At 34.2% G+C, this 27,993-nt stretch overlaps 1 protein-coding gene across 1 annotated transcript; it reads right to left on the minus strand.

Moving 5' to 3' along the window:
* On the minus strand, positions 1-27,871 carry LOC144446259 (protein unc-79 homolog). The gene is made up of 42 exons (XM_078136015.1): positions 27,833-27,871; positions 26,747-26,867; positions 26,295-26,461; positions 25,461-25,631; positions 24,638-24,727; positions 23,957-24,012; positions 23,361-23,484; positions 22,809-22,873; positions 22,339-22,427; positions 21,942-22,011; positions 21,444-21,658; positions 20,628-20,917; positions 19,550-19,691; positions 18,705-18,792; positions 18,357-18,569; positions 17,771-18,004; positions 16,570-17,241; positions 15,676-15,824; positions 15,087-15,244; positions 14,565-14,746; positions 14,079-14,280; positions 13,647-13,868; positions 13,012-13,217; positions 12,722-12,781; positions 12,234-12,359; positions 11,496-11,678; positions 10,863-11,031; positions 9,270-10,335; positions 8,741-8,881; positions 8,259-8,297; positions 7,766-7,881; positions 7,333-7,418; positions 6,733-6,900; positions 6,227-6,406; positions 5,504-5,692; positions 5,109-5,198; positions 4,565-4,740; positions 3,691-3,940; positions 3,388-3,528; positions 1,432-1,509; positions 1,041-1,085; positions 1-424 (listed from the first exon to the last, which is right to left on the minus strand). Exons 1-42 carry the CDS (start codon positions 27,852-27,854, stop codon positions 242-244), a joined length of 7,434 nt encoding a protein of 2,477 aa, XP_077992141.1. The 5' UTR covers positions 27,855-27,871; the 3' UTR covers positions 1-241.
* Positions 27,872-27,993: the final 122 nt, after the last annotated feature.

A 27,993-nucleotide genomic window follows, 5' to 3' on the forward strand; every position in this document is an offset into this window, starting at 1 on the left:
ATGCCTAACTAGACTGTGTAGAGTTGACATCACATGCCTAACTAGACTGTGTACAGTTGATATCACGTACATTCCTAACTAGACTGTTTAGAGTTGATATCACATGCCTAACTAGACTGTGTACAGTTGATATCACATGCCTAACTAGACTGTGTACAGTTGATATCACATGCCTAACTAGACTGTGTAGAGTTGATATCACATGCCGAACTAGACTTTAGTGTTGATATCACATGCCTAACTAGACTGTGTAGAGTTGAGTAGCATATGATGATTGGATCTCTATCTGCCCAAGCTTGAACTGTAACCTCTTCAACCATTTTAACATCATTTGTGATCTGTATGACATAACTTCACATTTTGTAGGATCAGCTGGTTGGTAGTTTTCCACTGTTTGCAATCGTACATGCATAATGTCAGGTAACTAGGAGAAAAGAAATAACAATTAGAATGAAGATATTTTAATCACCTAATGTATTACATTTGTAGACAATGTTTATTTCTGTGTCTATTTAGACAAGGTATATGAAATAAGGTGAAATACACCAACCTCTAGCTAATGTCACCTATTAATTTAAAGTTACTGGGTAAATGGACTTTCAATACTGTTTAGTTTGAGAACATTGTTGTACACTGCAGACCCCACTGATAGACACTACATACACCAGAACTTTAACCATATCGCCCATATAAGGTGAACAATTTTGGTGGTATTCACAGAGGTCACAGATATGTACAATGATTTAAAGGCCAATGTTTCAGCCCCACTTTCTCATAGTAGTGTTATCTAATCAGTGGTCAACTGTAAGGGTTAAATAGGATCATTCTTTTGTTGAAGGACCAACTTTTTTTATAGCTCTTTCTGATTTTCTCACCTAAATTGTAATCCTATTCCTACACTGGTCCTTGAAAAGAGAAATACAACGTACAAAAGATGTTAGCAATTACTGATTTCAAAACTGTATCTCAAGTATCTATGCCATGGCCAATAACTGGAATGTGATGGGACAAAAGAGTAGAAGGAAAACACTATAACTCACCTGGGAATGATAGGTGTACAGTATGGGTGTCCATAATGGGAACAGCTGTAACAAATCATAACATTTGAAGTTGTTTGTGTTACTACAGTAAATTTGAAAAAGGATAATTTGGTGGGATGTATCTTTTGGAATAAATTAATTACAGTAATGATTTCTCAGCTCTTATTTACATTGAAAATCATAATCAATGATCAGTGACTCAGATTAAACATTCATTGTTCAACCAAATTGACATACATTGTACCGAGGTACATGGTTTTGATCAATCTACATTGCTTCTTTTATTCAGCAGTTAAGTTATTTGTTGGATATAGTTAGTTGTTGATATGATGAAATGCTTTTTTTTTTAACATTATCAAAATTGGTAAATCTGTCTTGTAGATCCTGTTACCTTAGATAGCACTGATGAGTTACATTCTTGGAGTGCTTCCATCAATCCTAGGAAATGGAGATTTACCATCTCTGCCAGCTGCAACATCAACATATGCACACCTGTATCAACTTTATTTCTTTATTTTGACACATTTATTTTCATAGTGCCAGTGCTTATTAACATTTAGTGCCACATAAAAACAAAGCAGGTTTAAATTGACTGAGCATTCACAATACTGCCATGCATTAGTATTGTAGGGAGTTTACTATGCAATGGCATTGTTGGAGGGGATCTGCTGGTCTTGCCTTCACTTCCAACTCTCAAACATCCTAACATACATATTTCTCCACAATAATCACTGCTTTTACTTAATATCCCAACATTACATTATGTCTGATTCATGTTACAGTGCATATTAAGTTTACAGAATGCATTTTAAAATATTGTTAGTTTTATAACACAGTATAAAAGTACTATTGATTTGTGCAGAGAATACGGTTTACTAAATACACAGCCCAAAGCTCTTCATATTCATTATCTTAACATGCAAAATTAAAATAGAGGGATAGAACATCAAAAAGATACACGATAAGTTAGAAAAGATGACAATGGTGATAATCCACTGGCATAGCAAATGGAAAGTCAAATAATAATTGTGTGATGACACAGAGATAGAAAGGGTTACCTCCTTTCCAGAGTGGTCAGAATGGTCCTATACAAAGCAGCATTCAAAGGCAATGAAACATGCCAAGTATGTCAATGAAAGTAGACCAAGATAGCAGTAGTAGTAGAGATGGTAGTCGTGGTGGTAATGGTAGTAGTAATAGTAGTAGTAGTAGTTGTTGCTGCCAGTGGGTGGTGATGCAAACCCAAGGTACAGTGGTTAGTTTTAAAACAGCTAAATGTGAAAAGGCTGAGGTGGTTAGACAGCTGATGAATATGTTTTTGAAATGAAATGATACGGAAGAGAGGAAGGTATAATTTATTCAAGCCAAGAAAGACTGTGTGATTCCATTCCTAAACTATAACCAGATCAGTAAAAAAAAAATTGACAAGAACCTATGGTGAGTTTCCATTTCAAAGACATTTCATTCATATCTGATGCAAGCTGAAATTCAATACTATGTCATTTTCAAATGTCAAGGTGACAAAAATTGACGCACACAAATTAGTCAACTATTGGAGGAAAATGTTGTGATTGTATCATCTGTTTCCAATTGCTGAATTTTGTGATACTGGTAATAACATGATTTGTATATTTAAAAATAAATAAATAAATATATTTGCATATTATTGACATGACACATCAAAAGTTTTCTACTACCAAACTTTGTCATTCCTACTTGGTGTATATTGGTACCAAACACAGACAATGTCCAACATTTGGGATCATCTTAATAATGATCATGAAATATTTTCCGTTGTGTTAGTAGTAATTGTTATCTAGTTCAAGTCTAGTTGATTTCTTGCCAAATCAGCCTTACTATCTTTTTTTACCAACTTCTTACAGAGCTGAGAGCCATTGATACTTTTTATTGTAGTCTCTTCATACACTACAGGAATGGCATTTGGTATCAATGAAACACAACAACATGATATAAAGTCCAAATTCAGCCAACTAGTATGTATGACAAATCTCCCTGGTACCACCAACAATGTTGTAATGTACATTACAAAGTCACATCACTTCGACTCTATTCTGACCAAAATAATTTCACTTTAGACAAGAAAGTTTGAAATGATTTTTGACATTTCAATCAGTCTACCAAGGAACTTTATTGCACAATGATATTACGTTGTTAAAGTGAAAAGGCTCACAATATGTTATTCTTATAATTTTTAGAACAGATTAAAATACAAAACTCTAATTGGAATTAAATAACATTTAATGCACCAAGGAAGAAGTTTAACTGATATACAGTTAATTTGGTTTGATGTACATGTTAGTACAATATGAGGACTAACTAAACCTACCACTTTGGAATGAGATAGAAGCTGAAGTAGTCCTGGAGTGACCCTTCCCCAGAAATCCATAATAGTGAGAGAAGCCATACAGTGAAGATCAGAGTGTATTGGGTTACTACTAGCTGCCTGCTCACAATACATTGTCCACAACTGAAAGATAAACATAATGTACATTTTACAATATTATTTTTTCTTCTGTCTTTCATTGATTAAATTGACTGGCAATGTCAAAAACAATTAAACAGGTGCATTTTGTTTACATTTAAGTTAGTAACTTGGTTGAAAGAAGAACAAAATGAAATAATGCCTTACCTGGCAGAGTATGAAGGCATGGAATAAGGATGACATGTGTAATACAGATGCCTTAGACTGCTCTGCAAAGCCAGTCAGAATGACTAACATGTGATCAGCTATATGTACACCAGCTTCCAATGGAATGGGATGGCATGTCACACCTGGATTATCAATAGCATTTTCAAACATGGCTGAATGCATCAGGGAACCCAATAGTAACCATGACAACAATCGGATATGAGCTATACAGTCAATGAACTCCTTAGGTCTGTCAAATCAAATCAAAATAGAAACATATCTTGATGGGTAATCACAGTGTAAAAAGTCACAACTTGTCAGATTTACTTCTTTTTTTTATATCAAGATATCTCATTCCATAATATTTTTCTTTGTTCAGGAAATTGTGAGTGACCAAAGGAACCTTGTCACTATGAGTCGAGTAGTCACAAAACCCTTAGACCACAAGTATTTTCTGGTTCAATGAAGAAAAATATTGGAGAATAATATACTTACACCTCCTAAAGCATAATTTATGAAAAATCATGAAAAATTATAGTACTTTGGAACATTTTGATTCACATGTCAAGAGCTGCAGACCTAATGACATAGAACTGACATGAGTTGTCATAGAATGACCAAAGTATAAATCTATATTTTTTGTTTTAACGCATTCAACATGGCTTGATTTGGGTTATACCATATATAATAAATGTTAAACCATATCATGGGAAAAGTCTGCACTGAAAGCTTTGTATTTTGATATTTTGATGACATCAACTCTTTGAGTGTAATTTATAAAGTTTTTAGTTGCTATTTGCAACAAACAGTAGTCAACAGACCTAATATAAGTGCTGTAAATTTGAACTCGAAATGTTTTCTAAATCTAACTTACCCTTGTTGCATTGCTGTTGGTGGGTGGTATAACCATGGAAGATATCGATTTATCCCTCTAGTATCTCGTTGATTAGCATATGTAAATTCCAATGCAATAAACTGAGCTATACCTGCCTTGAGATGACTGCCTAAGGTGTCTTCATTGAGATTCTGAGACCCACCTCTCATGTTGTTCTGCAGGGAAAACAAACACATGGAGTATTTAGGTATGATACACTTGTCCATATCATGCTTTTCTGCAGGGAACATTAGGGAGTGTTTAAAAATGACATACTTACATAGCATTCAATACATTAGTAAGCTTTGAATTACTTTAAGTTTTGGATGTAATTATGACTTGGACAAACGGTCAACTAATGTATCAGATTTGTTACCTTTTATGTATTTGTCTTCTTCTTATGTTACCTGGTTTTATAAAGCCTTGTTGTAATCTTCAGAATGTCAATTTTGGTTTCAATTTTGACAGAAACAGAGTTAAGAGCTTTGTTGAATTCGCTAGACTGAGTTGAATTGAAATAAACAGACAATGTGACTGGACTTACCTTAACCTTGGTCAGGGTGTGAAGGTCACCAATAAATTCAAGGGCATCATTTAAACTTTGTTTCATACAATCAGCTGCTCCTGTTGGCCCCTGAAATTTAAAATAGACGAGACAGAAAAAAAAATCAAAACTGTTCACCTGTACTAAATCTAGCAATACATCTACCTGTACTGCATGTCATGGCTGTAGTCACAGCACAGGATAGTGAGTATGCAGACCAATATAGCATGCTGTAAAGAATTTTTGTCTGTAGTAACATTTGAGAAATTACTAAAGTCTCATACCAAAATAGATTAAAATCATCAGGTCCTTTAACATCATACTACCACATACAATAGATCTTCATAAACTGAGTGATCATGCCTAAAACATTAAAGATAAACTCTAAAAATTACCAGCGACTTCATGTCATAATCTCCTATCTCCTCTTCCACCATGTTAGATTCACTCAGCTTGCCACCAGCATCTAATAGAACCATCTGAACTAGAATCAGCATATTGGCATCAGGGAGAGATGTTTTAAACTTGAGTGCCCCACAAAGTTCCATCACTACTGCCCTGGTCAGGTACAATTTATCTCTTTCCTGTGGTACACAATGAAAAATTAGCTTAGTTAATATTTACCTATGAATATAAATCATACAATTTGCATAGTTTTGATGGTTTGGTCTGAAGTGAATATAAATCATATAATTTGCATCATTTTAGATGGTTTGGTCTGAAGTGAATATAAATTATATAATTTGCATAGTTTTGATGGTTTGGTCTGAAGTGAACATAAATCATACAATTGCATAGTTTAGATGGCTTGGTCTGAAGTGAATATAAATTATATAATTTGCATAGTATAGTTGGTTTGGTCTGAAGTGCATATAAATAATACAATTTGCATATTTGGATGATTTTGCCTAAATTGAATATTCTGTATAGTGTAAATAATAATTATAAATTCATCTTCTAAGGAATGTCAATGTCAGCTAAGATTAAGTTAACTACAACTTTAGGTATGATTATTTCATAAAATGTGATCAAAAATTTGATTATACTTAATTATGTAGTCTAACATATGGTATACACATTTTAGAGATATTATATTGCATAATATCATTATCTCTCACCCTAGTGAATGTTCTGTGACATGTCATACAGATATCCAGTAGTTGCTGCAGTTTACATCTACACTTCTGTATAGAATGACTCAGAACTTTGGAGAATGGATCTAACAATGCCTGCAATGTCTTGGATACTGGAGTCTTCAGTAGAGAAACTATGATTCGAAAGGTAGATGTCACATCACACTGTTATAGGATAGGAAAGAATAGTTCATATTTAGTTTATTTTCAATGATAAAAAGGAACTCACACATGCATGAATTCACAAATGCATACACGCACGCATGGACACACACACACACCCAAATGCATGCACACACATGCACACGCACGCACACACGTGCACACACACACACACACACACACACACACACACACACACACACACACACACACACACACACACACACACACACACACACACACACATTCAAATACATCAGATTCGATATATACATACCATGTCTTTACAAGCAATGTTTTCTTGGTTTAATACCTTTGATTCAACTTACATGATCTGGTAGGGACACCAACAACTTTCTGAAGAATGATTCAAATGATGGTAAAACATTGGCCCACACAGCAGCAGTTTCCGCCGGTACACATTCAATATAGTCGGCTAGATTCTTCACGATGTGTAAGACTTGTGGACATGGTATGGTCTTCTTGGAATTCAGTCCCTGTATGTGTAGTAACAACAGGTATTATGATAGGCTCTTTTTAAGTTTCAATCTCAGGTCATCACATCACATCACATCACATCACATATAAGGATTATATGGGGTCAATCTTTTGTTCTTCTGAACCAACTTTTTCTATAGCTCTGCCAAACAACCAGTTTTCATACTTGGATTTTAATCCTGATCCCAAGCGGCCTTTAAACATTTCAAAATTCATCTAATTCATCTAAAGCAAATTTAATATTCTCACCAAGAGATGGTACATTGATTGTATTTTATTTCTACTACAAATGAAATGAATATTAATAAGGCCAGTGTTAGTCAAAATTATACATAATCTTAAAAAGCCTTGCTGGAAATTACTGGGGTGCTGTAGGATACAAAAATTAGCTTAGAGGGGTAGGGAGAGGATTCTCATGCATAGGATATTACCTCAAGCAAATATGAAATAGGAGCAGTTGGGCTAAGATCATTGAAATCTGTCAAAGATGCTGCCACAGTCTTCAAGAAAAATGGATCTGAAATGCAGCAGAAATGAAGATTTATGTTATCATAACTCATGAAGACAGAAAACAGACAAAGCCTGCTTGAACAGACAAAATGTTACTTGTAAGTGATTGCAACCCTTGGCTATGTCAAATGAACATTACATTAATTTACTATTTTACCAACCCAAAGAATATATTAAAGGAGATCAATATTTGCTTTCACAAAGACTAGCACATAATGGTAGTCTCATTTCCTTTAACCTTTGGCTATTTGTGTGAAATATTTCTTGAAAATTATTTCGAAACGTGAAGACCAAACTTGAAGAAATTTAACCTCATAGCATTGGATTATTAGCATAATTCAGAAAAAAACTTACCTTCAATCCGAGACTGAAAGAGCTGTGGGAAAACACTCATTGGTACTAACTGATGTAAGGTACAGCGTAGAAACTGTCTTGCCACAGTAATGGAACTAGCTGGGGTGTTTACCAAACTGTACCAACATGTCAAGGAGAGATACAAAATATAACAATGTATTGTAACATTTAGTCTGAATTATATCATATTGTCAACATTCAGGTATTTACAACCATTTGTAAGTTAGAATTTCTTAAAATTTCATGGTCTACCTCACTCCTGCCATTACTGGAAATATTCTGTATTACAGTCATCAAGATAATCAAAAGAAAGTAATCCACTGACAAAAGACTATACATTTCCAGCTTTCATCACTTGACAGGTGCTTGTCACCATTGATTGGTATTGATGATTGATGATGAGGACCAAGGCTACTTGAATGTTTATTTCCTGAACTAAGATATACAGCACATTTCTACGTCAGCACGGAGGTGTACATTTGTACCGACTTACCTGTCTGTTTGCCATGGGTAGATGGTTGAACTTGCAATTCTATAAAACAACAGACACAAAGTCATATATGATCAGTTATAACTAAAGTCATATATCAGGACAAAGGTACCAGCATTAATGACATGAAAATGTTGTAACTTTGAATTTTATTATGATAAATAATTGATAGCAGACAATGAGTGGGTTTTTTTGTATGTTATGTCAACATATGATGTTCTTTCTATATTCATTAAAGCAGAGAAATATACAACCACTTTATTGTAAATCTTTAAATACAATGGACTAGCATGCTTGGAAGTGAACTCAATATAAGATATTATGTCTATGTAACTTTACTGCAAAGTACTTTCTCTGTCCATGAAGCAAACACATGTCAAAGCATAATAATTATATGGTCGGATAATGAATTAACTTTCTATACTTCATGGTATTTCAAACTTTTGTCTCATCTGAAGTATAAAATCTCTGATCAGCTAACTTACCTGCCAACAACTTGAAACATTTCCATGAGTAGTGGAGCTGCCTGTGCTGGGTCTCTACGAGTGAAAGTTGACAATACCACTATAGCTAGGGATATGGTATCCTCATCATATTCCTCTATAGCTGAACCACACTCAGAACACCTAGTGGTGAAAGCACGATGGGTCAGGTCAGAGGTGAAAGGTTAACCATCCAAGGCATTTAAACTTACAATGATACTGTTTTGAATAAAATGACAGTCATGTCTACAAGCACCCCATTCTAAACACTGTGTACACTTGAGTCATCACAACTGACCTGACTATGGTAATGTCGTTGATTTTTTTGTAAATGCCAAAACAATTCTATTTTCTAAAAGTACGGTAAATGGTAACAGTTACATTTGGTGACAAAATAAAAATTATCATGACAGAGCTGACCATATAATTTTGAATCCATCAATAAATCATGTCAAACTATTAAAGTGTTCAAAAATATTACAATCATTTTATGACAATATTGAAAATTTGAATAAAATATTGAGAACTTTACCTGTTGGCAACGACTGCATTTCTGTCTTCATGAAATCTTCTTACAGCAGAAAACACACTGCTACGTTTAGCTTTACTTTTAGACGTTCTCCTTTTTGATCTTCTGTGTCTTCGTGACTTCTTATCACCTCCGTTCTTTCTTCCTTTTTCTCCATCTTTGTAAGATGCCCACTTCTTTGACATAGATAACTTGGAATGCTGTCTCTCACCTCCAAGTGCCAACTTTCTAGCTATTTCTGAACTTACTCCAATTTTACGCACTTTCTTAGCTCTAAACTTAGGATGAATTTTTGGATGTTCAGATTCACTTTCTGATGTTCTGGCTGACTCAGGTGTCTTCTTTTCATCCATACTATCACTTGGTAAGGGAGTACTCTCTTGCAGTTGGGTTATTGTGATATCTTGTGGAGGTGTGTCTGTTTGATTGATATCAGACCCTGAACTATCCTCCCCTCCAACCATAAAATCTGCAGAGTTATTTGCCAAGTGTGTAGCTTGCAGTAGATCCCTGGTCAAATCATCAATACTCACTAGTGGTGTTGGGTCATCGTTATTCATCAATAATGGTTGTTCAGGTCTTGGTGATTCCGATTCATCATTCTCATCTTCATCTTCTTCATCTTCTTCCCTGATGACAGGAGAACCAGGTAGACCATGACAGTGATGTTTAGCATTGACCACTGACGCTGACCTGTGTAATTTCTTGGCATCATCATGCTGAAGACAACTCACTTTGGCATCTCCACTTAAAGCACTGTAGGAAATACTCTTAGCAATTTTACCTGCACCTTGTTTGCGTAAATCACCTACACTCCAACTACTACTCAGCGATTTACTTCGTGGATCGTCTTTGCTCTTGTTGAATATCTTGGAAAAGATTCCACCAGAGTCATCTTTCCTAGAAGTGACACTTTCCTTAGGTGTACTTGTTGTTGGGATGTTACCACTGATATTGGATAGTTCCTGTTGTCCCATCATGGGAGTTTCTGCTTCAAGGAGAGGAGATGTAGGACTATGTGATGGGGAAGAATCAGACTCAACAGTTGAACCCTCTTCCTCAATGATATCTGAAAAGCACCAAGTAAAGAAAAATAAACAAAAAATAAAAATTTACTATCCTAGGCAGCAACAAGACATAACATAATGATGGAGAACTTAACAAATAATAATAATATTGGTTTTTATACAGTGCTTTCCCACTCTGTGCTCAAAGCATTGCACAATTATTACCCCTGGCAGGGATCTATAGCGGCACAATGGCCCTATATACTTCCTCAACTCCCCGGGGAGCATACAATCCATCGTAGCCTTTATAAGCACATGGGATTAAAGCATTCACATTGCAACCTCTATCCTACCAGGTCCTCAATTATACAGCTGGGTTGAGGCACTGTCGTGGTTCAAATCTTGCCCAAGGACTTTAACCACTCAGAAATAAACATCAGCAATGGGACCCAAACTTACAACCTCCTGATTCCAAGCCAGCGACTCTAACTTGACCATCATGACTCCACAACACATATCTAGAATGTACAAAAATACAAAAGGTTGCAAATTTGAAAAAATCAACTCAAATTAACATCGCTATTGTCACCTGTTTTCTGGGAAGGTAATGCCGGGCTGGTAGCTCCCCATATATCTTCTGCCTGTGGAGGCTCAGGTTTCTTAGGTTTACACCGATGAACTTGTGCATCAATTGTATTGATAGCAATGCGTACCAAGTCACGGACTTGTTTGTTGACAGTTGGTACATCAAATCTGTACTGTAATGGTAAGAAATAAGGAAAAATTACAGCAGTCTAGTTAAACTCAATATAATGAGAGTTTGGATAAGTCAAAGTTCAAGGGTGAATACAAGTTGTTTATTTGTTGGGATTTTTGCAGTGACAATTCGTAAATATCAAAATTTACAAAATGGTGCCGTTACAATCTCACTACATTTTCTCTGAGTATATTTCAAAAAGTACATGTATATGCCAATGTATTTGTGTAATGGTCAGAGGCTTGAAGTTCAATAGCATTTTAGCTCATGCTACAGGGAACAAGAAGACAACTTTTTCTTACATGTGTCTGCAATAATACATCAGGTAGTCACTGGGTTGACATAATAATGGAATGATTGTTATATTCTATGACTTGCCAAAATGGTAAAATCCTATATCTGGTAACAAGCCTTTTGATCTATCCATAAACTCTGATACCATTCCCAAAATTGAATAACCTTTACCTTGTACAGTATGACAAGTAATGTCAACATCCAGGAATGTCTACAATGTGGGTCCAAATACCACAGAGTATAGTCTACTGGTTGGAAATCATGGGGTGACTTCTGAGGTGATGGGCAGTATTTGAGTAAGTCTAATGCCAGCAACATCAGTTGCGTTCCCAGTTTGACATTCCTATCCAACACCTGCAAACAAAAAGACAACACAATCAGACACAGAATGAAAGTTTGGCTAGGTCAAAGGTCATAAACAAAGCATACGACAACCTATTTGATTCAGACATAGAATGAGAGTTTGGATAAGTCAAAGTTCAAGGGTGAATACAAGTTGTTTATTTGTTGGGATTTTTGCAGTGACATTTTGCTATTATCATAAATGTTGGTACTTACAGTAAGTGATAGTATGTGTGAAGAATTGACGAAAAATCAAAAGAAAGGTGTTCTTCATATTGCTTCGTTGATAAATTTGGTATCTAGGTTTAAACTTCATCAAATGGTGCCATCTTGACGGTTTTGTGAAAGTATCACATGATTGTACATACCAGAAATTATGTGATACTTATCTCATATTCATACGATATCATAAATATTGTTAATGTACTTGAACTTATTTCTAAAATGTTCCCTAGCTACCATAGAGGAAACGCTTTCACTGTTTACTGTCTTACCTAAGGGAGTCCAGCAATGGCAGAATAGAATGTAGCTCATTTTAGGAGTCCAGCAACAGATAATGTAGCTTACCTTAGGGAGTCCAGCAATGACAGCATAGAATGCTGCAGACTGTCTAAGATGATGAGGTGAAAGTGTGAATGCTTTCTCATACTGGTTGTATCCTAGCAACACCATCACATGTCTTAGGACAGTGGTCTGGAATAAAAAATGGATATGAGCAATGATAAGTTAAATCTGTTTTGTTTTCAACTGTAAAATAGGTCATACACACGGTAAGTATTCTTAATTTGGTACTGTTCACAGCTAATCAATAACATTTTTGATCCAACAAGACTTTTGTATTATATGATATGCATGGATTTTCTTTTCAGTTTACAATCCTAAACAATATTCGGCCCTTCCCTAAAGGTCTCTCCTCTCTTGTATACATATTGAAATTCAAGGTTGTGATTAAAAGAAAATAGACTTTACTTATTTTTAAATCACATTTTCCAATTTCAAAAATTGCACATTTTTCCAAGTAAAGATTTCATGAAATAGTCAATAACTAAACTCACCATTGCTTTACCAGCAAATCTTTCATCTTGACTGTTTTCAATGTCTGTCTTGGTCATAAACTGAAATGTAAAGTTTAATATCATGGTTTAATACTTAATCCTTTCATCAAGACTTTGAATACAAATTTCATGACAAACTTTCACTTTGCATGGACACATAGTAATGACAAACAATGTTATGCTGTTTTATCATGCTAAATGTACTCAGGGATAGGTGGAAGCTATTTGCATTGGGAAAACATAATGGGTCGGTCCTTCAGTTGAACACAAATCGACATATTGAAAATTACCTTCATCAGTAGAAAAATGAGTTGATGTACAGTTTCTTTGTCAAGTGAAGACAAGTCTATCTCAGGTGGTACTTCAGGAAACCACTGCTCTTCTTCTAATGTTTTTAAATGACCATCTGAAAACATCATATCAGTCAAACCTGCCATGTGCATAACTGGAGCTGAAATCTGTCGACTGTAAGTGGACTTCTCTCTGCTCAGAGAATCTACATAAAAAATAATGTATTGCATTACAGACAATTCATGAGTTATCAACATAAATGACAAGTTTGGAATAATAAAAACATTACTTTTACTTTTATCAAGGCCAAGACAGAGTGACAGAGAGCTAAAGCAATTATACTTGTGAATGAAATAAACTTATGAACTTCATATTTTGATATATTTTTGATATTTTACATAACTTGACATCCATAAAGAAATTAAAATACAATGTATCACCTTTTTATTACAGTTTCACTACATGTTAAAAAAATTATCCAATTAATGAAATATCATTATTGGGTTTTTAATTCATGAACGCTATAATATGTGCTTTGCAAACAACAGACACACATAAACTCAAATTAGTTAATTAATTGCTATCATATTCATTTATAAATATTATCATAATTATATATTTAGGAGTACAATACCTGATTGATGAGGCATTCTTTTGTTGATATTAGCTGACACATTGGTTGGCATGGAGATAGTTCTTCTGTAATTCTGTTTATTTGGACTTCCTGGTCTTGCTGTGAAACTAGAGCTCAATGATCGTATACTTTCAGAACGTGAACGAGCAAAGCGAGCACGATTCAACTTCCTCATGAAGGCTTCACTGCGGTCCATCAATCCAGCATTTGATCTTGTCATATCTGCAACAACATGCATTGACGGAGAAATATTGATATTTTAAAAGAAATATTTTCTTTTTGGAGGAAGATGACTTCTTTCCTTTTTGAAATATTTGAAATGTACATTGGCAACAATACACTACTAAACATACCAACTGTGACAGCATCATCCTATGTACAGTGTCAAGGTCAACTCAACAGAATTCCTGAAACAGTGAATGGAATACTCACCCACAGGGAAGGGGAACTCCTTGTTCTGTTCAAGGTCTACCTGGGCTTCTAAAGACAATGTATCCAGTCTATTCATAAAGAATTCCCAAGAGAGTGCATGTATTTCTGGTACATGATGATGGAGAAGACTGATGTGGTGTAAGATCAATGGTCGATCATCAATGACAGAATCCCACTGGAATTCTAGACAGGACACCAAAGCCTAGTGATATAAACACAGGTAGAAAAGACAGATTAGATCAAATTCAGTGAAAGTAATGGTTAGTCATACAGCCTGATGAGGTTGACAACTAAGAACAAATAACCACTAGATTAGGGTGACATATCCACCAGTCAGTGAATTCAGTCATTATACAACACAAATGTGATAGATGTACATTTTTGGCCAACTCCTTCAGTATCCATTTGAGCACCTTATCACCGATTTCATTTTACCCTCTACAGTAAGACATTGACAATAAAGGCTATCAATCCAATAACCCTTACCTTCAATGATTTCCTCCTAATGCTTTCCAGCATCAACACTGCCTTAGCAGACACTGATGGACAGATATCATCCACTGCATTAATCAGATAACAGAATGCATGGGCTAGTGATGACATGATCAATGCGTTGTTGGCAAACATCTTCTTTTCAACAAACCGGGCCAGTACAGTCACTTTCTCAACTGTAAACAAAAACAACATGAATTAAGTGTTAGCATAATTTGAAGATATTCCTCACTCAATAATCATGATTATTTTTATTGGTTATTGTAATTAATCAATGATATATATTTTTATTGATATCACAGGTAATCATGCATTTACTCAACAAACAATATCAGAAATATTAAACCATAACTTTAAATAATCTTAAAACAAAACAATTGCTAATTCATCATATTTTAGGAATTAATCAGGCTAATAATATTTGAATGTTGAAAAAACACAATTACAAAATTAAAATCAACTCAATTCTGTTCCAGTTAGTTCATTGAGATAAACTTTTGAGGTGACGTGTATTACCTGAATTAAACCTTGTATGCCAGTTGCCATCATTAAACTCTTTGTCAACCAATTCCCAGAATACATCTACAGCTGCTGGTAGTGCCATACAGTGGAGGATAAGGGGTACAAGAATCTGGGCAACATGTGAGATGTCAGCATGTAGTAACTTCCATAAACTATATGAAAAATATAACATGAACAATGATGCATTCAATGTACTTCATTCAATGATGTTGGACTATCAAGATCAATCTAAAGTAACCCCCCAAAAAAAGAAGCAATTCTCCAGCTTTAATATTTTAATGCTAACAGCTGGACATAGATACATACTACTACCTACAATGTTGTAAATTTCAATGCAACAAAACCTGGCAAACAATTACAGCATACGTTTTCTTTTGCGCTTCCAATTTGTTTGTACAAACAATTTATTTTTACATTTACTTTCAATTTAAATTTCAATCCTGAAGCTACACTACCTTCAGGACACCGGGTTGATAAACTGTTTGTTCTTTATACCTTTATTAATCAGATTGAAGGCTTTTCTAACAACACAATGTCAAGGGAGAGAGAGAGAGTTTCTGATAGACGTGTATGAATACTATACTTAGGGATAAGTAGATTCTCCTGTAGCCAGATGAGGTAACCAATGTGATCCCTTGCAGCTGTGTGAAGACATTCTGCATTCAGACACAACACCTTGATACAGCTTACTATGTATAACAGGATATCTGGATCATCATACTTGGACAGTTCCTGTGTTAGGTGGACAAAAAATCAGCCATTAGGCTCTACTACTCACACTTGATAATATCACAGTATTCATAATACAAACATTGTCTGCATTAAAGGAAATGCATTCTTCAGATCAGTAAAATCATATATAAGACAATTATCTAATTAACATTTGTTGTTTTTTCAAATATCAAGGAAACATTCTTGGGATATATGGCAATATTTTTCATGTTGTAAATTAAAGTACCTTAATCATGCTGAAACAAAAATATCCACAAAATAATGCATTTGTCTCTCTAATATAAGAATTCTTTCACTGGATGCTGGGTATATTTTCTGTCTTTGACATGCTAGATTTAATCATTCATCTGACCTTTGACAAATCATGCTGAAGTACATCAATGTAATTAATCTCAATGATTTGCAAAAAACATAATACAACAGGAGGAGGATTGTGCATGTGTATATCTGACCTTTGACCTAGACCAAGGAATGATTAGAGAGCACCACACATCTGGAAACAGGTGGACATGCAGGATATGGGAATAACCAATGACATGCACATGTTACACTGGGAAGAAAGAGTTGGAAAAAAAAATCACATGATTTACTTCACTTTGGATATATCAAAAACATGCTGTAAATGATACACTGTGCATAACACTGTACATCTATGATGGTGTCAAGGATATTTTTACAGTGGTATAGTCATATCATGGGAAATAGTGATGACACACAATATTTCAAAGATAACAAAAAATCACACCTTCAAGAAGGAATGCAAAAGTTGCATGGATTTGGGAAACTCATTGACACGAAACTTAAAACTGCCATGACTTGTTGGCCAGCTGTCTTCAGAGTCTGTTGAAGTATCATGTACTGTGTCTGTGTCATCAGTGCTGGACTGTGTGGTTCCTTTGTCTGTTAGCTGCTGTTGTGAATGGTTGCCTGTTGTTGTCAGGCTGTCACTTGATGACACATTCTTAGAATTCAGTGGAGAAGCTGAAAGCATACTTGGTGCAACCAATTCTGCTCCTATATCACTCTCCATGTTGAGAAGGTCATCCACAGAAGGAACAAATTTGGGTTTTTCTTGTTTTGCTTTCATCTTGACAGTGAGATTCCTTGACGTTTTCTTCTTGTGTTTGTATCCTTTGTTCAGTGCTTCTGAAATACTCTGTTCTAGTTTCTTCTCATTGATTTCATTGAGTTCTGATATCTTGATCTCATCTCTAGGTGCAATGTAAGTTATCAAGTCTAGTACCAGCTGATACCAGAGTGCCGACATTTCACATAGTGTACATTCTATATGTGCTTCCTGACTACAGTGATGATCTTCATTCCAGTCAACACCAATCATTTGAGTCAGAAGTGGTATAATTTCTCTGGACAGACTATCCTCCATACCTTGATGGAATGGTAACTCCTGAAGTTCAGCCTAACAAACAATTCCAGATAAATTAAACATGATTATTTTCTAGATATTTGTTCAGTATTACAACTAAATCTTCAATTAAAAGTCTTATTAGAACATTTTGGAATGCTAGATTTGACTTTGGAAAGCCATATGCCATAATTTGACATTTTCAAAATTGAGGAAAAAGAAAGATAGAGAGAGAGAACACACACACACACACACACACACACACACACACACACACACACACACACACACACACACACACACACGCACACATATATATACTTGCATGAGATGTCAAAATAATGTGGACTGAGAAAATGAATCAGTGTTTAAATGTCCTTAATTTGTGAAGGTTAGAAAATCCTTCTACATAGTAATAATTATTTGAAATTGTAGTGATTCATTCAAACATTCAAATTGCTAATGATATTGTCTTCCATACAGAGTACTACAATGCCCTGGGTATCAATTAGTCTACTCAATTCTATATAAATTGGAAAGATTGAAGAATCATGCTTTGTGAAATTTACAATTCCAATTTTACCTGTTTTAAGATTAAATCCAGCATCATAACAAAGCATGTTATTTTGAGTTCATTACCACTTAGTTTAAGTGACTCTGGTTGGTGTTTTCTGTATTGTGATCCAAAGCCATCATTTAGACTACCCAATGTACTTCTACCAGTGTAACTATAGTGAGTTGACATAGATAGTACACCCTTACTAAACATACTTAGGACCAGAGGCAGGGGAACTACTACGTCCAGCTGGGACAAAATCTATGGCAAGACAAAACATATACATACATCAGTCAGTACTGCACAAAAATAAGTCTATGCTGTATACAATACTGCTTGCATTGTCAATATCCAAATGATCTGTTATTTTTGTTCAATGTAGCCAAAGAATTATGAGAAACAGAGACAAGAATTACCATTCCAACTTGCTTGTTTACCACAAATATCTAATTCATCTTACTCATATCACATTGTATTTTCTTTTCAAAAACATATTGTCATCATAATAACTAAACATTTTCCAAATATCTACAAGCAAATACGCAATTATTTTATTTTTTATTTTTGTAATCATTACAAACTTACAATGAACACATTATACCATTACACATACCTGCATCCATACCAATCCTTGCTCCTGTTCTTCAGGAGAGGTGTCTTCAAATTTTCTTACAACAAATGCAAACATTTTTTCAGCAGTGAAAGGTAATGGACCGAGGTTAAAGGTTAGTAACCACTGTAAAGTTTTCTGGAGTTTAGGTAACTCTTCTTCTGTCAAGTCTGAATGAATAGCTTCCATCCAATGAGGCATAATATAATCCCATACCTAAGGAGTAAAGTAAAAATAAACATTAAGATAGGGTGTACATGCTGCAATAAGTCAAATTGATATTTACAAAACGAAACTTATAGGCAAACAATTCTTGTATGAGAGATTACAAAATGTGATAGATTTACTCACCTCAAAACTGATAATATTGTATGGTGTCAGTGCAAAGATTCTATTGATTCCTTCTTCTAGCTGTACCACAGTACTTGACAATGTCTCCCTATCAAATCAAAGTACATCATACAATTGTTACAGAGTATGCATAAATGTTCAATACCCCGATCTGATCTCAGTTTGATATCTCCAGTCGTTTTCAGATTCAATTAATTAATTATAAATTTTGCTATTGATAAAACAATGATGTTTCCTCTTTTCCGTTATGCAATGTTTTAAATTTGTGAGTAATGTTTAATTCTACTTCTATAACGGCAGTTTGAAATCTTTGAAATGCTATGTTTATGTGCAGCATTGATTGGTAACTTACCAACTTTGGCATATTGTGGTGGGTGGGGCAACAGGTATGGGTTGTATACTTACCAATGGCCACCAACTTTGGCATACTCAGGTGGGTAGGGCAACAGGTATGGGTTGTATACTTACCAATGACCACCAACTTTGGCATACTCTGGTGGGTAGGGCAACAGGTATGGGTTGTATACTTACCAATGGCCACCAACTTTGGCATACTCAGGTGGGTGGGGCAACAGGTATGGGTTGTATACTTACCAATGACCACCAACTTTGGCATACTCAGGTGGGTGGGGCAACAGATATGGGTTGTATACTTACCAATGACCACCAACTTTGGCATACTCAGGTGGGTGGGGCAACAGATATGGGTTGTATACTTACCAATAACCACCAACTCTGGCATACTCAGGTGGGTGGGGCAACAGATATGGGTTGTATACTTACCAATAACCACCAACTCTGGCATACTCAGGTGGGTGGGGAACAGGTATGGATGGTATACTTACCAATGACCACCAACTTTGGCATACTCTGGTGGATGGGGCAGCAGACAGGACACAAATACATCAAAATGGCTGTGACTTAATCCAATCAACCAATTTGCTAAATATTCTGGTTTTAACTGCTCCAAATCTACACCTCTGTCATCTGTCAAATACAACAAGATAAAAGTTAGGTTGTGTATAACAGAAAACTGATAACCTTTAGAACTGCATCAATTGATCTGTCATTTCATCTAAGTACAAATGCTCATTGATGATATAATGTTTTCATTGGTGCTGGAAGTTTGGTGCAATTTATGGCACATGTATGGATTTTATGATGATTCATGAAATATTCTTTAGTTATCATAGTTGAAATGGCTTCATGTATAAACAACACCTTCCTGATTAATACAGAAAACTCCAAAAGCTCTCTGAAAATGTTTTGAAGATATAAAGTCAGGCACTTGAATATTTGACTGTGTACTGATCAGAAGGCTATCGATTAATACGAATTGCTTTTTACTTTGCCCTCTCTAAAGTTTAGTAAATCCAGTGCTTAATCACATGATTATAATCACACGAAGGTCACAAAATCTTCATATGATTGTTGTAAAATCTAATGAATAATTATTTGATCAACAATATGATTAATCATTCTACTTTTTATAAGGTTGTTAATTAATTATATGATTATTTTAGTTATGTGATCCCTGATCATATGTCAGTTGTAAAATAGTGGTTTCATAATTATACTTCCTTGATTTTTTTCAATCTTTATTAGGGAAAAACCAGAGTTTTTCTTTTAAGGGTGATAGGGATTTGTGAATGTAAATGGCATGCATATTTGACTGTAAATTGCTATTGATAAAACAATTGTATTTCTCCTTTTCAGTTATACATTGTTTTTAAATTTTCTAAACTACAATATAGAATTCTTACGATTATGCTTTGATAACACGAAGAATTAATATTTGTTAGTGATTTTGTATACATGACAGAGTGAATTGGTGTCTATGAAAAAAAGTGGTGAAATGTTGGGTGAAAATGCCAAATATGAGGGTGTATATATATGACAATATTTGAGATTTGAACTCACCACCAGGTTGTAAAGCAGTGGCTACAAACCACTGAAATAACATACTCAACATTCTACCAAACACTTCCATTGGTGTCTTTTCTGTAGGTGTACATTTTTCAACCAGCATCCAAACACCATAGCGACTTAGAATTCTTAGACCTTCCCCTGACTCATCTTGGCTGTCCAGTTCTTCATTGTTCATAGTATGCTGTACATGTGGATTACCAGTGTGTGAGGAGTATTGTGACGGGGAAGTCACTCCCATCTCATAGTGTCTCTTTTTGTCTATTGGCTGTGCTTCTTTTAGAAGACTGTCAAAAGAAATAAATCACAATGTATAACTTTCTGTCTTTTTGGTCATAATGAGTATTAATGACTTGATTTCATAAATTACAATATTTGGTTTACACAATGCACACTGACTCATCTGAGTACCTCGAGTCACCCCAACTCTGATCATGACCATAATAATTAATATATAATATATTTCTTCAAACTGAATATTAACTCTATACATATCAAATTATAATTTTTCACACCATAGATTATCACAAGAATTTGGTTGGCCACTGCAATGATTAAAAAACATTGACAAGACTTGAAAGAATGACATGGAATATTAATAATAAACAAAGTAAAGCTAAATACAAAATGGGATATCTGAAAGTATTCTCAGTGAAGTCATTTAAACTATCCCTATGCTGTGAGCAACATCAATGGCATTGGATAAACAGCTGCATACAATGAAATTAGTAATACATGCGTTAATGTTGGTCATTCTACACATTACTGCCGGTAATTTGTCAAAAGAATACAGAATTCAACAAAATGACCCACCTTACTACACTTTCCACCATGTAACTTTGTTCTTCCAGAGGACAATTCCATGGATCTGGTGGTAAACCTTGAATTATATGTTCTTTATTTTCTGGATGTTGATGAACATTTTGAAAACAATTCTGACAATATCGTACAGCTTTGTTACGATTGTGAATTGTACACTCACTACCATAGCAGGTAACTACTGCTAGTTTGTCTACTGAAGTACAATTCTGCTGAAATAAACGAAAAGGATGGAGTGAATTATATTAAAGTTCATCTCTGTTTTTCAATGATTTTTAAAGCCAATGATTTCAATCCTAGATTCTTACAAAGTTGTTATCTTGTCATTGAAGCATTAGGATTACATAAGGTTTTTCTTTTGTTCTGGGCCAACTTTACCTATACACGTAGTTGGACAGAAAATTGTTTTTCACTCCTTAATTTCAATTACAGTAATATCTTTAAAACTTCTTGATCTATAAAATCAAAAGTTACTGATTAGATCATACATACCTTGTTTTCGCACACTTTAGAAACATGATCTTGTGCAAACAACACTGCCCTCATTGGTTTGTCTGTTTCTCTGTAGAAGTTCAAAGAGAAAGAAAGAAAGAAAGTAATGTCAAATTGCCAATGACCCGGTATACATGACAAGCACATGTGACTATATGACTGTACAGGTAACTACTACATAGTTTTATGAGGAATGACATTTCACCTGTGTTTGGTATCAACAGACTCGTGATTTGATGCCCAATACTTTAACTATTACCATTTTGAAAACATCAAATTCATCACTTTAAATCTGTTCTCCAACAAAGCAAATGGTAAGTAACCTAGACCTGACAAACTTTATACTTAGCATACACTGAGGAGACTGACACAGAATTGAGTACAAAGATTAATTTACCTCTGAAGGTAGTCACTGCAGTCATTACATAGATATAATGGTGGTGGGTGTTCACTATACTGGGCTGCCACTGATGGATCCATACTCATCTACAAGTAAGAGAAAGAGATATCTTATCAGAAAAAGTTACAACCAAATACATATGTTTCATTTTTTTACTGATTACTCTCAGACTATGAAATTGTTCTGTCATTTCATCTGTTTTAAATTATTAAAATTACACAACATATATCACTCACTAATGTCAAGATGCCTTTATAACATCATTTTTCATGAATTAATGTTTTTGTAGATACTGATTAAATTGAAATATGACATTGACCAGTGGCATGTATTATGGTTGCTTTCTATGAATTTGGTGAAAAGGTTCCTTGATGTGAAAATCATGACACAATCACGTGTACAATTTGCCAAAACTCATCAAAGTATACTAAGTGACATTGATGTATCATACAATGAATTCAACTTACCATGGTGGCTGCATTATTGACAGGATTTCGACAGTTAGTCATCTGACACAGGATTGGATTCCAAGCTGCAAATCATTCGTACAAAAAACAGTTTTCAAAAAAGGCATATTTGGAAAGGTTTTATAGAGAGCAAAAGGTAAGAATGTACTTTATTCAAATACACCAAGTAGTACAGAAAAGTGTCTATGAAAGGATTATTTCTCGACTCATAACTTGGCACATGTCAATATTTTGACTCAGATGTCTCTTGATACAATTTTTTGGTATTCTTTTCACATTGACAATATTCGTTGTTGGCGACATTGAGCCTGACTTCACAATATCAGGCTCCATACAGATACATTAATAACACTTTCTACTTTCACAACATATGCTTCTTGAGTAGTAATATTATATTCATCATCACTTATCTCAAGTATGATATTTGTAATGTTATTATACCTAAATGAATTATAGTATTAAATGGCTTACAAAATTATAAGGTTTTACTTGACTGATAGAAGGAACAATCACATGATTTTGTTGAGAAATGGGTCGGTTATAAAAACTCACCAATATATTTGAAATCTCTGACTTCAGTCAATGGTGGTATCAGTGAAGGCCAGTAGTGGAACAATAACTGCACAGCTGGTTTCCTTGCACTTTGTGGTCCATAAGCAATCACACATAGTAAGTCCTAAAATCAACATATGGTTACACTGCACTGTTAATGTCACTCATATTTTCTGAATGTGTATCTGATTGTTTTCATACTGATGCAGGTGAATTGTTCAAATCAAAGTTTCAGCTAAAAGGAATTAAAACTTTCAAAGGCTGATAATTAAGTTCATCATAAGCCATGATGTCTTAAGTATATGAATTCTTCTCATTTTATATTAAAGTCACTTGAATTGTCCCATGTACAACGGTTAAAAAAATTAATTTGTCATCTACTGAAATACAAACCTCAACAACTTTTGAATAATGTTTCACCATAAACATAATACCTACCATCATATCAATAACCACTGATAAATATTAGTTTAATAATTACTTTGTTAAAAACAGAAACAAAAAAGTGATTTATTGCCATTTCAGTTCATCTCATTCAATAAATGTAACAAAAAGTGGACCTGTATGTTAACAATTATAAACAAACATTTAATTACCTTGCATACATTCTCCTTGTAAGTCAGTAAACACTCCACCAATTGTGCTTGGTAAGCTGTTAGATAAGAACAATAAGAACAATAATTAGTATTTTATATATTACACTTGCTTGACAATTACAGAAATCCTAACACTGTTACTACATTAGACAGTCTATTATTACTAAAACTCAGTCTAACACTTCTACAATTATCCTTACATTCACAACATAAAGAATAACATAGACATGGAGTTTTTACTAATAAACCCCAATATTTGAATCCCACAGTCTTTGTTAGTCTACTACCTTGTCATACCATTATTCTTTTTGTTAAGGACAAACTGTAACTGAAGCACTGCCAGGCAACTGCAGTTTTTCACACCCACATATTAATTCTAATTTGATATTGGCCTTAACACACGTTATACTGAGAGTTCATCTCTTTTAAAATCAGTTTTGCACAATATATTAGTTACACATTATGTACTGTAATTTATCTATAAAATATTACCACTGATATACCTCCTAAGTAACTCCCTGGTTATACATGTGGATGATATTCATGTAAGTGGATTTCCTATCAAAACCTACTATGTAGCACAGTCTAAATAGACCAGACAGTGGATCGTGTACATACTTCTACATCATGTAGTTTCTGCGTAGTGCACAAGAACAACAGAATACAATGATGTGGGCATACCTTTATTTGAAGTATGTTGTAAGATCATCATCAGTATAGCAGATGAGGACATAACAGCATAATTTGGTTCATCATATAACTTACTATCATCTGAAAGTAAAACAAAGGGCAAGTTGTATGTCAAACCATAATGTCCAATATAAGTGTGTAATTATCAATGATTCACATAAATACAACTTTTCTGAAGCATCAAAGACTTGTAAATATACATTTCCGTGACTTATGACATGACTGGTTTCCATTGACTACAAGACAGCTGATGAAGACAGTGCTTTGATTGACATATTCAGACAAAGAAACAGCTTGCTCTGAGTCTCTATTATTCATATCATGTGGTAATAATATTACAGTATGGTAGAATATCTATAAAGTCCACAGCACAATTGTTACACAGTAGCTAGTATAGGTACATACATACATACATACATACATACATACATACATACATACATACATACATACATACATACATACATACATACATACATACATACATACATACATACATACATACATACATACATACATACATACATACATACATACATACATACATACATACATACATACATACATACATACATACATACATACATACATACAAACATACATACATACATACATACATACATACATACATACATACATACATACATGCATGCATACATACATTTCTATCCAAAACATAGACTATAGCGGAATTTTCTAGAGGTGATGTACATACTATAAATATCAACAAATAAATACATATGATCAATATTATCTCATATATTAAGATAACTGCTAATTGCAAATATTTTGAATTCACCAATGTTGTACTTACATAGAGTTAGTGGAAGGAATGTTTTACACATCAGGTCAACAATGTCTTTAGATATTGATGATGGAAACACAGGTAATGTAGTAGCTACTGTATAGGGTAAAGTATCAAGGACATCTGGCTCCAAGAAGGCAACAACACATGCAAATGATTGCAGTATGGCTTGACCAAGATCTGACAAGGGAAAATAGAAACTCATTGTACCATTCAAGAACAAAATTTTTCCTACCGTAAAAATAATTACTAATCATATTTGTTCAGTACTTTTCTAATATTGATTGTAATTTATTATCAAATATAATACATTACAAATACAATGTCAATTGTGTTTGGTATATAATCAAATTTGTGATTTCGTACAAAAGTTTCAGTTTTAATTTGTCTATTTTCCTTTTTACTGTTTCTGCCTTTGAAAAATGCTGTTTGTGTACAACCGACACGGTGGGTACTTTAAATAAATACTGATTTTTAAGTAAATCTTGGACTTGTCTCCTTGAACTAAATCATTACATTATACTGACATGTTAAGTCCCAGCGTTGAAATTTCCTTGTGTCATGCACTCACAGTTGGACTGTTAATAGTTTTCTCAATGAACCATAATATCTACATGATAATTTTTCAACAAAAAATGTAAAATTGTGCTTTTTAAACTTGACGCATACAAAATTGTACATAACCAAATATACATGAATAATAAATTATGCTTTAGTTAAAGAAAATCAAGATATCTGCCTCCATCTGTATGTTTGTACTCTATCTATTTCTACCACTGGCTTGTATTTTGTACTATTTGTAAACATAAGTACATGTAGTACTATATAAATGAAACCACCAACCGATCTGTCCATACTGTACAGAGGGTACTATATCAACCAAGTTGACAAGGGCTCCATACAACCCAGGGTAGTCAAGGTTTGGAAAATTCTCCAGTCTTATATTGATGCGATTTCGTCGCTTACTAATTTTTTGCTCTTCTGTAGGTTCAGGTGCATCTTTCAGAATTCTGCAACAGAATAGGATATTTAGCATAGTCAGTTCAAGTTATACAATTCCACATCCCCTCCCTTCAACTTCCTTCCAAGGTAGGAATTCCCAAGGCTAAAAACTGAGTATAAAGTAGCTGACACGTAATTGATATGAATAGATAGCACACCTTATATTTTAATACAACAAATTTCTGAAGGATACATTTAATTCTAAAACCCACATTTCCGTGTCCAAGCACCAATTTATATAAAATAAATTAAAACAACAATAAATGAATATATTTTCATCATCCTCCACTTACCCTATGAGAGTATGGCTAAAGTACTTCAAGGTGTTGCCTATGTCCCTTCCAGTTGGAACTGGGTTGATGTTGTGTAGCAAGCGATTTTGGTAATCATGGAGGGTGCGAATCTTGGCAGAAACTGGTGAGAGAAAAAGAGGGGTATACATGTACATGACTAGAAGCAAAATATTTTCTTACCCTGTCTAGCACCATTGCTAAAATTTATTTACCAGCTGTTTAAATGTATATCTTGATTTTTACTTCATTAAATTATGATTCCGATGAGCTGAATTTTTGCAATATTATACCTAGCTCTGAAAAAATTGTGCTCCACGAAGTCCAATACATGTACATCCTTGTTCCATCCACTATGGTACTCCCCATAGGGAAACTGCAAGACTTCAAATACATTTCCTACAAAAGCTGCGCATAACATTACATTATGTTGACCATCAAATGACATATATTTTTCTATACTTTTAATGTTATTAACTGTATATGAATTCTTTCACTTTTCAAATTAAATCCATTAAAATCCATTCTGTTATCTTCAAGTTCACACATTGAACTTACTCAAATTCTTGAAATTCTATACACATTCCTGCATGGTGATTTATGTATCTTACAATGTGTATAATGTTGTGATATAATAATATGCTAATTTTCGTGAATAACTTGTTTCTGTGTTGACAGTTCTGATGCACTCTTTAATATCTAAAACATTTGATGTTGTTTTTATATCAAAGATGTGACTGTCAGAAACCAGTAACTACATTTATAAAAAAATGTTCACAATTTTCTTCTTTCAAGTCTACATGCAATGATGACAGTGCATGCATGCAACTGTTTTAATAGATGCAGTATATTACAAAATGCGAATGAAATAATTATAGATGTAGTAAACATTTCAACTATCCTCAAAATACAAAATGTCGAATGTCAAAATTTTCATCTTTATAATAATATGATTTATGAATGAGTATCTTCAGTAATTTCATGTTTGATAATACTCTCTCTCACATCCAATACTTCCAGAACGCGTACAATTGATAGATAATAATCACCAGAATACATTGTTGCGCTTTAGCTTTTTTTTTCACTTACACTGCTCTGATTTGGTCGACATATTTTTCCCGAGTCTCCTTCACAGCTGGTTGATTCTGACAATCACTCGCTGCTGCCTACATTTGCAATCGCCGACACTTCATCTGCGTATCTGTGATGTCAAAAACAACATTGGAAGCTCTAGCTCACAGACTTGATTA

Source organism: Glandiceps talaboti, chromosome 2, assembly GCF_964340395.1.
Source record: "Glandiceps talaboti chromosome 2, keGlaTala1.1, whole genome shotgun sequence".
In the NCBI taxonomy this organism is placed as follows: domain Eukaryota; kingdom Metazoa; phylum Hemichordata; class Enteropneusta; family Spengelidae; genus Glandiceps; species Glandiceps talaboti.